Source organism: Anticarsia gemmatalis, chromosome 5 (genome assembly GCF_050436995.1).
Source record: "Anticarsia gemmatalis isolate Benzon Research Colony breed Stoneville strain chromosome 5, ilAntGemm2 primary, whole genome shotgun sequence".
Taxonomy (NCBI): domain Eukaryota; kingdom Metazoa; phylum Arthropoda; class Insecta; order Lepidoptera; family Erebidae; genus Anticarsia; species Anticarsia gemmatalis.
In genome coordinates this window covers 5,785,199-5,798,414 of record NC_134749.1, presented here as the reverse complement: position 1 = coordinate 5,798,414, position 13,216 = coordinate 5,785,199, and the positions used below count along the sequence as shown (strand labels likewise).

Below are 13,216 nucleotides of genomic sequence, written 5' to 3'. Positions count from 1 at the left end.
GTAATACGTATTGTTTATTAAATACCCTAGTGTGACCGGAATTTCATCTAAATATAGAAATTAGCGGTGACAGTTCCACATTAGTTATCATTGTTGATTAGATATACAGGATACGCGTAGTACTATACATATCTCACAAATAGATAACAATGTTAATCCATTTAATGTGTGAGATTATCTTCCTCACCGTGTTGGCCCCTTGATGATCTTAGTACAGTCGAGGAAAAATTACTACTAGAACATTATTAATATTACAAAGAGAAAATATCAGGACTCGGCATAAATTTAACAGTAGTTCTGAATCGCAACAACAGTTTTTAGGCTAAGCCTAGAAAAAGCTCTATTTTTTTGTTTCGGAGTTGATGTAGTCTTATGTGTTTAAAAGTACTTGCAGGCATATGTACTTTAATAGGTATTTTTAATCTCACATCAAGACAATGACATATAAAAACGATAAACGAAGGTCGAGCGGCATATGAACTGATGATTTATATTAAAAGACCCATCGGCATGATTGATTAGATATCTTTGTATAGGTAATAACAAAACACGTACACTGACCTAGAATTGTATCAATCATATGTATTAATGGCCACTTCACATTTTCACCCACTTTTTCGACATCATTACCCAATAACACAATTTGAGTAAAGCAATAAGTAATCGATTGGTAATTTAGCTTCCTGTATTTGAAAAGTTACGAGTTATATATTGGTATAATAAACAGCCGAACTGGGTTATCCCGTTGGCTCCAATGTTACATTCAATACGTAATATGAAATCACACTATTGAGAAGACATACATTAATTATATAAATATCAATGTTCACTTTTCCCTCTTCAACTTCGTAGACTGGTGGCTGACCTCGATACGGACGGCCACTCATTGATTTTTACTAACTTATTATATCACTTTGCCTGCAGATAAACAACAAGAACTCGACCTACCATGCTTACAAGTGGAGGAAGGTACTGAGCGAGCTAAGAAGAAGGAAAAACCGCGTCATGCCGGACCCGGAACCACTATGTCACAAGTAAGTTTCATGTGCGAACATGCCTCGATTCGATAGTTGTAAATAATGTTTTACAGCTCAAACACTTTTTCAATAATTAATCATATTAATACATAACTAATTATTTTCACAGATATCCGGCGTTAAACGGACATTGACACATACAAACAGTTTCACTGGAGAACGCGTGCCAAGATACGGAGTAGAAACACCCCACGAGGAGGAACTGGGCCGACAACTCGGCGAACTGGAACGTTGGGGTGTTGACATCTTCCGCATTGGCGACCTGTCTTGCGGCCGGCCTCTCACTGCTGTCGCGTACGCCGCTTTCACATCCAGGGAGCTGTTGGGAACACTGCAAATTCCGGCGCGGACGTTCCTCGCTTTCGCCGTCACTCTCGAGGAACATTACTGCCGCGACAACCCGTTCCATAACTCGCTCCATGCCGCTGACGTCGCACAGTCTACGCACGTCCTGCTCAACACTCCAGCACTAGATGCAGTGTTCACTCCGATAGAGACGTGCGCCGCCTTGTTCGCAGCGTGCGTGCATGATGTCGACCACCCTGGTCTCACCAATCAGTTCCTCGTGAACTCCAGCTCAGAACTTGCACTGATGTATAACGATGAATCAGTTTTAGAGAACCACCATCTAGCTGTAGCTTTCAAGCTACTTCAAAACGACGGCTGCGACATTTTCATCAATCTTCACAAGAAACAAAGACAGACTTTACGCAAAATGGTCATAGACATGGTGCTTTCGACAGATATGTCCAAACACATGAGCCTCTTGGCAGACCTGAAGACTATGGTGGAAACTAAGAAGGTGGCTGGTAGTGGCGTTCTGTTGCTGGACAATTACACAGACAGAATACAGGTATTGGAGAATCTCGTACATTGTGCCGATCTAAGCAACCCTACGAAACCATTACCACTGTACAAGCGATGGGTAGCTTTGCTTATGGAAGAGTTCTTCCAACAAGGAGACCGTGAGAGGGAGCAAGGAATGGATATAAGTCCAATGTGTGATAGGCACAATGCTACGATAGAGAAATCTCAGGTCGGTTTCATCGACTACATCGTACATCCACTATGGGAGACGTGGGCTGATCTCGTTCACCCCGACGCGCAAGATATACTAGACACTCTGGAGGAGAACCGTGACTATTATCAAAGTATGATACCACCGTCACCGCCACCGGCGCCCATTCAGACATCGCACTCAGGCCAAGATGATGATCGCCCAGAACAGATACGTTTTCAAGTAAGTTGAAGCATCAAACATTCGTTTATCTGATAATCCACTGATTATTTTAACTTCGTTTTAAACTAACCTATATTTTTCACGTAACCGGCCGTAATATTTATTATAATGCTAATGAGAACTGTTTGTACTTCCAGGTAACGCTAGAGGAGGGTGAAGGCTCAGAAGAGTGCGAGGGAGAGGGCGACGGTGGGATGTGACGGAAACTACTGGGAATCTGCAAGAAACTCACTGAGAAGATGCAAGTGTGGTGGAAGCTCTGGCAGTAGGGCGGCGCCGGCCGGGCCGGTGCGGGGCGCCCGACACGCTCTTGTTGGATAATAGTAATACTTGTTGACGCTTACCGTCGAAATGGAACAATCCCACGCGTTGTCACATTTCGATCATGATTATTTTTATGTGATTATTATGCAATGTTGTTTAGAAAATACCTAACGACTAAATAATTATGTCCCTCCAATGACTGTAACGTTCGATTGTCTAGTATTTTTACTATTGTTTCGTTTTGTCTAACCAAAGATGTATGAAATGTTGTTTCGTTCACAGAGACGTTCGATAATCCCTGTAAGTAGTTAGTATTCGGTTCTTAATGAGTCGTGTAAGTAGTTATAGTCGTCGACGCCGCATATATCGGCTCGACTAAATAAGGACATTGAAAACGCTTATTAATTGGTATGAAAGGGTAATTTATATTGTCATATCATCCACGTTTCTCATATTTAATACGGGTTTGCGATAATGATGTTATTCACCAAAATATATTAACATAATAGATATCCTAAATATAAAATCTATTTTAAGGTAAATTTTAAAAATTGCCTTTCGGAGTTGTTGTTGTGTCTTTTTTCTGAATATATAATATTCGGCCAGCCTCTTACTGCGGTAGTGAACGTGATTCGAGCAGATCCCCCGCCGAATCGATATACAGAACGTAGGGTGAACACCAACGCATAATATATCTTTGTCTTGTATTAGTGATGCCATCCCCGGCAACGGCGCCCTGCCGATCGACGCTGTTATGCGAAGGTCGAGTGCATACTTAAGATCTCTCTTCTCGTATTTGGTCGGGGGTCAGAAAGACACTTTACCAAATTCATCCTATTAGAAAGCTTTACTTGATTTTGTGAACCTAAATGCACCTCATTACTTATGGAGGATCGCTGGCGATCCGTTTACTTTTCTCTTTAGAGTAATGTATTATTTTTGTAAAGTTACGTATTTTATTCTAGTTCTCTTTACCAAAATACAATCAAAAATTTAGTCATGGATCTTAAAGTTTTCGTGTACGCAACTAACGGCTTGAAGTGTTTGATTAAAATGTTAAGTACTAACAAATGAGTGGTTTGCCGACTAAGTTTTATTTTGAGTGGATTCAACTTGCTGATTTAAGTCCAAACTTAACGGCACGCGGGCCGGGTCTTGCAATAGTAGTAGGTAGTTTCCGAAACACTTCGCACAATGTTTCTTCATCACTTGTTTCATGCCAAATATGCTCCTCTCATTACTGTATAATCATATCAATGTATATCAGAATCGCTGTGCAGATCTGATTCCAAATATGTATCACAATATTTATGTACCTACATAGGTTTTCTTGTAAGGAAAAACTGATTATTCTGTAAATTAAATAATACAGTTGCTGTTGTTCTAAAGGTGTAATTTCAATAAATAAGTAGATGTTCAAAGTGCTGGATGAGCGTATTCTTGTATTGTAATCCAGTATTTGTACGTATGTGGTGGTCTGCGACGACCTTTTTCATCTTTGTGACAATGTTATATGAATTAGCATGCACATCTGTAAGTTGATCATTCACTATATAAACTTTGTGTAGGTACATTTACAATACTATAAGATGGGTGTAATACTTAATGATCCTGTATTATTTTTGCATTTCATTATCCATTGTTTTATTTTTAATGAATGATTTTTAAGAGCTGGTCTCTATTCCTTCATGTACTCAAACGATATTTTGTTTAAAAACTGATTAAATGATTTAGTTCCTGTCACTTCACTTGTTTTGTATTTCTTTCATGATGGATGCCCCTTAGTATTATTATGAAAGTATTTTCTAAGTCATCGTTTGTGTCATCTGTCTGAATCAGTCATCAGCATCAAGAAGGAAGGTCCAATGTACATTATTTTCGTAGATAATTTAAGAGTTTATCGGCGATCAAATACTACGAGCATGTGTGCATCGCCTATCTTCGAAATGTCTGATTTTAAAACTGCTTAGATTAGATCTTTGGTACCTATGTCAACGTATATATACTTACATACATACCTACTACATTAAAATTGGATACGCTTAACTACTTGTGTGTTAAATAAAATAGAAACATTACGCTTAGATCATTTATTTTCTAATTTAATACATACGTATTTGTAACTAATTGTGTTGAATATGATATTCGTACTGCAGTAGATCTGTGTATAACGTACGTACCCAATCTTTGGTAATTCGCATAATGTGGACATTTGCATGTACCTACCTTGTACCTTTACCGATTTATCATAATCATTATAATAACTGTACAATAAACAAAATAAGATCAGCAGAATGTATAGATAACTAGATATGTACTCGTTGTCTCGTCTTATTTCAATGAATTGTCTAATTGCCTACTTAATTACAATAAATGATAAAGGAAATGACATGTCTGATTCGCCACAAGAACTTATTCTGTGCTGTGTTGTGCTAAGTGACTAGTGACTAGTGATTCTCTTACCAAAGAACATTTGATAGAAGGTGAAGTCTTGGCGCATCCCACATGTCATCACTCAATAGTAATGTAGACATTTGTTTTCACCAAAGGTTTTCAGTGTTGTGTATATGTTTTGTCACTATGGAGAACTATCGGTAAGATTGGATAATACCTAGTTAAATATTAATACCGAGTTAAAAGTGTGCAATGCTGGTCATTTGCATTACTTATTATTTATGTTTAAAAATAAAAAAATAGCTTGTAATAGTTTAAATGAATATTTGAGTTGAATTAAAGAATATTAATGTATTTAGAATAAAAAGATATGGGAGAAAACTCTTTTCTGGTTTTATTTATTATGAAAAAACATTTTTATCTAGATGGCTATGAGAAAATGCGTTGCTGTAAATTGGGATTTTGCGAAACAAAAACAATAGTTGGTAAATGACTAGGTGTGATGCCTCGCTAGGTTTTTACCACTTGCTTTTACACACCTGTAAAACACTGGTTTTTCACGATCAATAATCTAAAGCTGGTAAAGGCCGGATAGTTAAACTTATTTCTCTTTTAATTGGATTAAATTTCTACGTAATTATTGTCTAAGTAGCAAAATTCTATTCAAATAGACATAATGAACATTGGCTAGCGGCCTCCTCATTATTATATACCTCTGCCTCCCCGGGACGTTCATATGACTTCAATCCGCCACTGCAAGAGATTACACAAATGTTTATTGCATGTGGAATATCTAGCTTCAGGGAACGTATTTATCTTGATTGAGCTATATTTACCTATTTACCTGACCTGCTACTATTTGAACACTTGTTATTGGAAATGACAAGAGAAGGGAAGAAAAGAAAGAAATGTTTGATGAATGTTTGTTTGTTCTTCAACCACGCCTAAACTACTCTTCAAATTTGGTAGGTACCTACACTCACGCTTATATCTTTGATTAACATGTGGAATATAGTTATTACAATCTGTAATACTAGGATTCTAAGAAAAATCTTAGCCGCTGTACTGAATTCATGATAAACAGTCCCACAATACCGCTCCGAACACAGAGGCAGTAGGTGCAAGTATTTATAAAAGTCACTGTTCCCTAAACTGTCGAATCTAATGAAAAATATATAGGTATCACCTATTATTATCTACCCTAGAAAAGCGGATCAGGGACATAAAGGTGTGTTACTTAACTCCACACATACAATTTTGAAACGTCTGACAACGCTGTAGTAAGTGTTTCCTGGGTCCTACAAAATATGGAGGAGGAGAACATTTATTGATCCACCATTTTGGAGTCCCGTAGGACTTTAGATGTTTGGGCTGTAATTACACTAGGCCAGACGCTACCACTATAATAAAGGTGTGTTATTAGGACTTTTATTAACGTTGGCTACCTCTCTGACGCGGTCGTTAGTGTATCCGACTGCTGATCATCAGTTCTCGGGTCGATTCCCGGGTCGGGAAAAGTACTATGAATATTTTCTAATTTGTACCAGAATATTTCTCAAAAGCATCCTGGAGTATCGTAACGCGCCCGGTTAATGGCAATAGGCTTACCCTCTTTTACATGAGTGGATTTAATTTCCTCGACGATATCCATAAGACATAAAAACTTACAAAACTATATCCTACGTCATAACTTTTAAACTCTCGCGTTGCATGTTTAATGTGAGTATAGTAGAATAAGTACGGGAATTAACGCGAACACGCATTTTGCCATAACATGCCTAACTAATACTACGATCTAATTTTATAAATGCGAAAGTTTCTAAGGTTGACTGTATGGATGTATGTATGTTTATTAGGACTTTCACGAGACCTTTGACGAAAAAACTACATTATGGGTTTTAATGAAATTTGGTACATTGACAGCTTTTAACCTGGATTAACAACAACCTACTTTTACCCCGGGAAATCTTTTCACGCAAACGAAAAGTCGTAAACAGAAACAAGTACTTAGGTACCTATAATGATAAAATAACCAGTCAATGTATTTAGTGTCAGGTATATTTGACCCGGCTGTGGTTAATATTGTCTGAATATCTCTTTTCTTTTAAATTGAAAGGAAAGAGAGCGAGATATCATCTCGCGACTCGCGGCTGGTCGCTCATACTGTAGCTATCCGGGTACTTGTTACAATGAACATTGGAGTATTTTTCAGTTTCAACCAAATGGTATACGATTATTTACCGTTTAATATGGCTTAATATCTGCACTCAAAAAAAAAAACTTCAGTGACGATCTAAAAGTCAAAAAGATCCCAATGTTTTCTATCCGAAAAGGCTCATATCCCTAGTATCCTATGCTAGCTGCAAAAGCACTGAATTTCGCAGTGGTCTTACAAGTGAGTTTTTTACTCGGTTACTATAGTCTAACAACATAATAAAGAGCCTTGGAATGGACAATTCATCAATGCAATTATTATAGAGATAATTAAGATTTAGGTGTGTGTTCAAAAAAAGTAGTCGTAGTGAGCAGACAACTGCAATACTGTCTCCAGGGAAATACCTTCTTAATTTATCATTTTCTTTCGTTGGCTAAACTATTCAGTAGATAATCCTTACTCTTCTATACAGGTATTCTATCATGTAATGGGTCATAGACACTAAAATAATATTATTTGCATTGGCAACACCAAAGTAACATACGATAAATGTCAGTTGTTAATTGGCTATTCGCATCTCTGTCACTCATAGGATTTTTAGTATGTGCCATCCTGCTGTCAAAAATTCAAAACTCAGAGGTTAAAAACCACTTTAGCAGTCGCATGGAAATAGAGCGCCCACACCGCAATTTTATTTTGTTTTCAAGAATAAATCGCTGTTACCATGGCCGCTGTTGAAGTTAAAGACTTGAGTAAAGAAGAGGTTGTGGAAAATGATGAAGAGGAGGAAGTAGACGCAGTAGACGAGGGTGAAACTAAAGATCCCGCTAAGAAGAAGAAAAAGAAAAAAAAGAAGAAGAAGACAGGTTAGAATGAGTCGCTATGTTATATTCAAACAAACTTATCGCTTGTTCATGTTCCTGCATGTGTCTATTTATATCTTTGAAACGCACAGCAACGAGGCGCCTACGCTGAACCTATTGATATAACGCCATTTATCTTAAAATTATGTATGCGCATTTATAGCTCTTCAGTAATTATATTGACAACAAAAGTGTCATTACTATTTATCAGTCTGAGAATAAACATATTTTATAAATACTTGTCTTATGACAACACAAGTCCTTCCAATGTAAAGCTAATTAGAAAAATGTACTTAATTAGAGTCATATTTGTATAATGTAAAAAAAAAGTTGTGTGTATGTTCATTTTATTTTATTAATATTTTCAGAAAATGATGCACCAGTAGAGAACCATGCTGATGCTAAAACTGCTGCAGAAAAAGTTGAGTCTTTATCTGTGGAAGATACTCCTGGGGAGGGTGATGAGAAAAAGAAGAAGAAAAAGAAAAACAAGAATAAGTCTGGCAAAGGCCCATCTAAAGAGCAGACTAATCCTCCAACTATACCCATTGCTGAACTGTATCCTGATGGTATGATTTACTCATGTTCATAAGTAACTTCTTTAAGGCAGTGGTATGCCTTTCTTACATGCTCTAAGGCCATATTTACTAAGATTGTTTGCAAATATAGTATATTATAACACAAGAGTCAGCAACTGATATTTATTATTAATTAAAACAATTAAACCAATGAGGCTTATCCCTATTTTATTCCAATAATTTTTATGGCATTTGAAAACCAAGTGCTTACCACTGGAAATGATAATGATGTCTAGTTGGCTCCTGTTACATCACTAGATGATGAGTTTGTAATATAAATGTTAGCAATATGCACAGATATTATTGCAAATTATTAATAATTAACTAAATATCATCATAGGCAACTTCCCTGAGGGTCAAATAATGGAGCATGGACCTGCTGAAGGCATTGATGAAAGAACTGCTAAGGAGAGATTCTCCAGTGAGGAAAAGAGAGCTCTAGATAGACTCCACCAAGACATTTATCAAGAAATAAGACATGCTGCTGAAGCTCACAGACAGGTAAAACCAAAAATATATGGTTAAAGGTTCTCAAAATTTTATGTCTCTGGGCTTGCTATGTTTTACAATTTTCTTTAGAACCACATCCCATTAAATTCATCATAGTTAGTAGTTAGATTGTGTTAAAGGAAATAAAGACCTACTTGACATAATACCTAATGTAACTCACAGCTGAAATGAACCTGTGCCACAGATACTTTGAAAGCCAGTGTTAAACAATAGTAGCATAAAATTTTACAACTTCAGAGGAATCATTTTTCAGACTCGGCAATACATGCGTGACTGGATTAAACCAGGCATGACAATGATTCAAATCTGTGAAGAACTGGAATCTACTGCTAGACGTTTGATTGGTGAGGATGGTCTTAAAGCAGGCTTGGCTTTCCCAACTGGATGCAGCCGTAACCATTGTGCTGCACATTATACTCCAAATACAGGTAATTAATTTAAAAAAGTCTTACAATGTCCACTTAACCAGTGCAATAACTATCATACAATAACTGTAATCATTGATTCATATTCATAATCTACATTCAGGAGTCAATTTGCCAGTCATAGAAGTTTCTGACATAAGACCATATTTTTATTACCTTATTTTTATTTTACAAAATAATGAAAAATAGTCAAGTGATATTTGTTTTTATAAACAAATCTGATAAACATAATAATAGTAGTCACCCTCGGATACCGTCGCCTAATTAGAGAAGGTGGCGACGCGTGTATCATTGACATAATAATATTGTCGTACTTAACGTTTTAATTCTATTTCATTCAAATAGTACATGTGCTGTGCATTACTTCAAATGACAAATATGGCATTTATAAACTACATAATAAAATCTAGAGGGTTTAACTTCCGGTTTCTGAGTACATTTAGCGGTAGTTTATCTATTCAACAGCGTTTTTATAAGAGTTTAAACGCTTTTGAATAGGTGAGTGATACATTATTCTAACACGATTGTAATACGATAGGTGACACAACGGTCCTCGAATATGACGACGTAGTGAAGATTGACTTCGGCACTCACATCAACGGCCGCATCATCGACTGCGCATTCACACTGAGCTTCAACCCGCGCTACGATCCTCTCGTTAAGGGAGTGCAGGAAGCCACGGAGGCCGGCATTAAGGCTTCCGGAGTTGATGCTAGACTGTGTGATGTTGGCGCCGCTGTCCAAGAAGTATGCAACTTTTAATTACTACTCGAATTTGTAGCAGGATGTCGTACCCACAAATGTCTTAAATCTATTCAGTTTATTTGCTAATTGTACAGTGTTCATTTAATCTTGATATATAAACAGCATTAAAACGAAAATGCATTTGCAGGTGATGGAATCACATGAAGTTGAGTTAGATGGTCAAGTCTACCAAGTGAAGCCAATTCGCAACCTGAACGGCCATTCTATTGGACCTTACAGTAAATATAACATAAATATGATACTATTTTAAGGATTTTTAATTTCACTAGTACTTTAACTAAATGTAACACTTTTTTAGGGATTCATGCCGGTAAAACCGTGCCCATTGTGAAAGGCGGAGAGACAACAAGAATGGAAGAAAATGAATTCTATGCTATCGAAACTTTCGGATCCACCGGTCGTGGACAAGTTCACGACGACATGGACTGCTCACACTATATGAAAAACTTCGACCAGCAGTTTGTGCCACTGAGGTAACTATGTCTATGATAAATATAAACACCTGCATTCTGTTTGAAAAATGCTGACTAACATCCACAATTTCTTTTCAATTTCAGACTGCAATCATCAAAACAGTTGTTGAATACGATAAACAAAAACTTCGGTACATTGGCATTCTGTAAGCGGTGGTTGGAACGAGCAGGTGCAACGCGTTACGCGATGGCACTAAAGGACTTATGCGACAAGGGTGTCGTAGACGCATACCCTCCTCTTTGCGATATCAAGGGTTGTTATACAGCTCAGTTTGAGCACACTATCTTGTTGAGACCTACTTGCAAAGAGGTCATTTCTCGTGGCGATGACTACTAGTAATAACTAGAACCAGTTGCTTGTCAACTCATTTCAAAAAATTCAATTAAGTCAACAAAGGATTTATCTTATCAGGTTCAATAGGATTGCTGTTATTTACTGTTTTTATTGTACATACATGTTTTAAAAGCTGACCAACAATAAATGATGAAATCATAATACTGTTAATAAATTGTAGTCAGCATAAAAGGCATTGTTTGTAAAGATATTTGAAGCTTATCTTTGTAAGATGGTTGTTGATTTAAAACTTTTTATTGCATATCAACAACGACTATAAACTTTGTTGTAACATTGTTATTCTTTTACTAATCCAATAAAAATCGTATTTTAATACGTCCATATTCATAACAATTGTTTGAACACAATCAACATATTTGCAATAAAAGTTCTACTAATATAAAATACCTTTGTTTTATTAGCACCTCTTTGACATCATGCCACTGATCTTCTGCTATGCATACCTAAAGTTAGCATAGTTAGTACTGAGAGAACTACTTTGTGTTCCTGTATAAATTTCGTTGTAATGACGCACTTATTTTATAAAGTCCTGTAAGAAGTGTTACTCAAGTTTTAGTACTTGATAGTGGGCTTAATATATAAACTAGTAAGACCCAGCAGCGTAATTGCTTCGCAGGTCCATGAAGACGTGAAAATTTGCTCTATGTTTGAGGTCAAGAAGTCTAAAAAAAAGATTATTTACGTTTCAAAACTTTATTTTTTAGGAAAACGCTAATTTATTACTATCGCAAATATAAACGATTACATTCATAATTTAAGTATGTATTACATAATATCGATACAAAATCTTTCGCCAATAGCGGATTTATAAAAATGTATAAAACTGTAATGACAACTGAATATTAATCACTAGCATTTACCCATTATTATTCGCCGTTTAAACTACAAACAACTACATCGTTTCTACACTTGCGAATATTTTATATCTCTAACCGAATAATGTTCTGTTGTAAATTGCTTACTGTAAAAAAGACGAATCAGAAATCAACATTCAGTCTCTTCTAATCTGTCTACATTATTTCAAACGCTATTAAACATTTGAAAGGCCTCTTAATCGTTTACTAAGTAATTATGTGCCGATAATACAGAATCCCACGTGCAGTACACACATTAATCCATTGTAAGTGTTATTAAGTATGGGGTTTTATACGATTTAACTACCTCATTTAAAAATTCAACCTCATGTCATGACACACGATACAATAATAACTAATAATAGATATACACAATGTTCAGTGATTACTATTTTTGGTAAATGCGATGCTATCATGTATGACAATGCAGCAAAGTGTGAATATAGCCCACGTAAATCATAGCATTTTATAGCTAACGAACAACATTCTAAACTTTAACATACGCAAACAACATTCTATTAAGCGTAATACAGAACAGAGCATCTAATTATGTTATATAAAGAGTATTTATCCGAAATACTAATAACAATAATTATACATTGATGACGAACAGTCAGATGTTCAAACTTATATTATATGAGCGAAATGTTATCAAAATAATTTAGATAATAATGATTTAACAAATCGTGAATATAAGTTTGAAAACTTGATTGTGTTTTGTGCTCGTGACTGTAGTATACCTTACAGCTGTGTAAATAGTTGCAATACGTATAGAATTGTAAATAGTAAGGAGAGAATATTAAACCTCAAAATAACTCACTTCCAACATAATGACCATGCAAGCTTTTCGTAATAAATAGGCCTTAGTATAAAAGCGACAAAGTGATTATTACAAGAGATACGTAAGTACAACAATTTTAGTGTAGAATGTTGTATCCAATGTGAGAGTTAACACTGAACAAGTTACTTAGCTATCTAAGGAGTTTGTGTATGTCAAAATTTCAGACTACTCAACATTTCATAAACAAATTAAAAGATTAATGAAAGTGCATATAATATACTGAATATAATTATGTAATGTCTGCCTTATCCCATGTCGAATGACTAGACTACCGAATTTCAATTATTTTCTCGTACTACATCTGCAAGTAGCACCTATTAATACAATATGCTATAATTTATATATGATTAATAAATATTATATTCGTACTATATTAATTTGGATAAATTTACTTTTACAAAATATTTTATCTACAACAAATAAAACATGTCACAAATAATTTTAAATAATATTCAGGCATTG

The 13,216-nt window shown here is 35.7% G+C and overlaps 2 protein-coding genes across 10 annotated transcripts in view; both read left to right on the top strand.

Annotated features, from left to right (window-relative positions):
- The window catches only part of dnc (phosphodiesterase dunce), a 300,082-nt gene extending 295,798 nt beyond the window's left edge, over positions 1 to 4,284 (top strand). For all 9 annotated transcript variants that reach the window (XM_076114360.1, XM_076114361.1, XM_076114358.1 and 6 more), the window contains 3 exons: positions 925 to 1,034; positions 1,147 to 2,277; positions 2,415 to 4,284. In XM_076114360.1, coding sequence (XP_075970475.1) covers positions 925 to 1,034; positions 1,147 to 2,277; positions 2,415 to 2,477 — 1,304 coding nt within the window. In that variant the 3' untranslated portion in view covers positions 2,478 to 4,284. The remainder of the gene's footprint in view (positions 1 to 924; positions 1,035 to 1,146; positions 2,278 to 2,414) is intronic.
- Positions 4,285 to 7,711: 3,427 nt separating this feature from the next.
- und (methionyl aminopeptidase und) lies at positions 7,712 to 11,434 on the top strand. The gene is made up of 8 exons (XM_076114355.1): positions 7,712 to 7,956; positions 8,322 to 8,522; positions 8,872 to 9,032; positions 9,295 to 9,469; positions 10,005 to 10,213; positions 10,359 to 10,449; positions 10,530 to 10,704; positions 10,789 to 11,434. The coding sequence occupies exons 1-8, from the start codon at positions 7,815 to 7,817 to the stop codon at positions 11,039 to 11,041; spliced, it is 1,407 nt and encodes a 468-aa protein (XP_075970470.1). The 5' UTR covers positions 7,712 to 7,814; the 3' UTR covers positions 11,042 to 11,434.
- Positions 11,435 to 13,216: the final 1,782 nt, after the last annotated feature.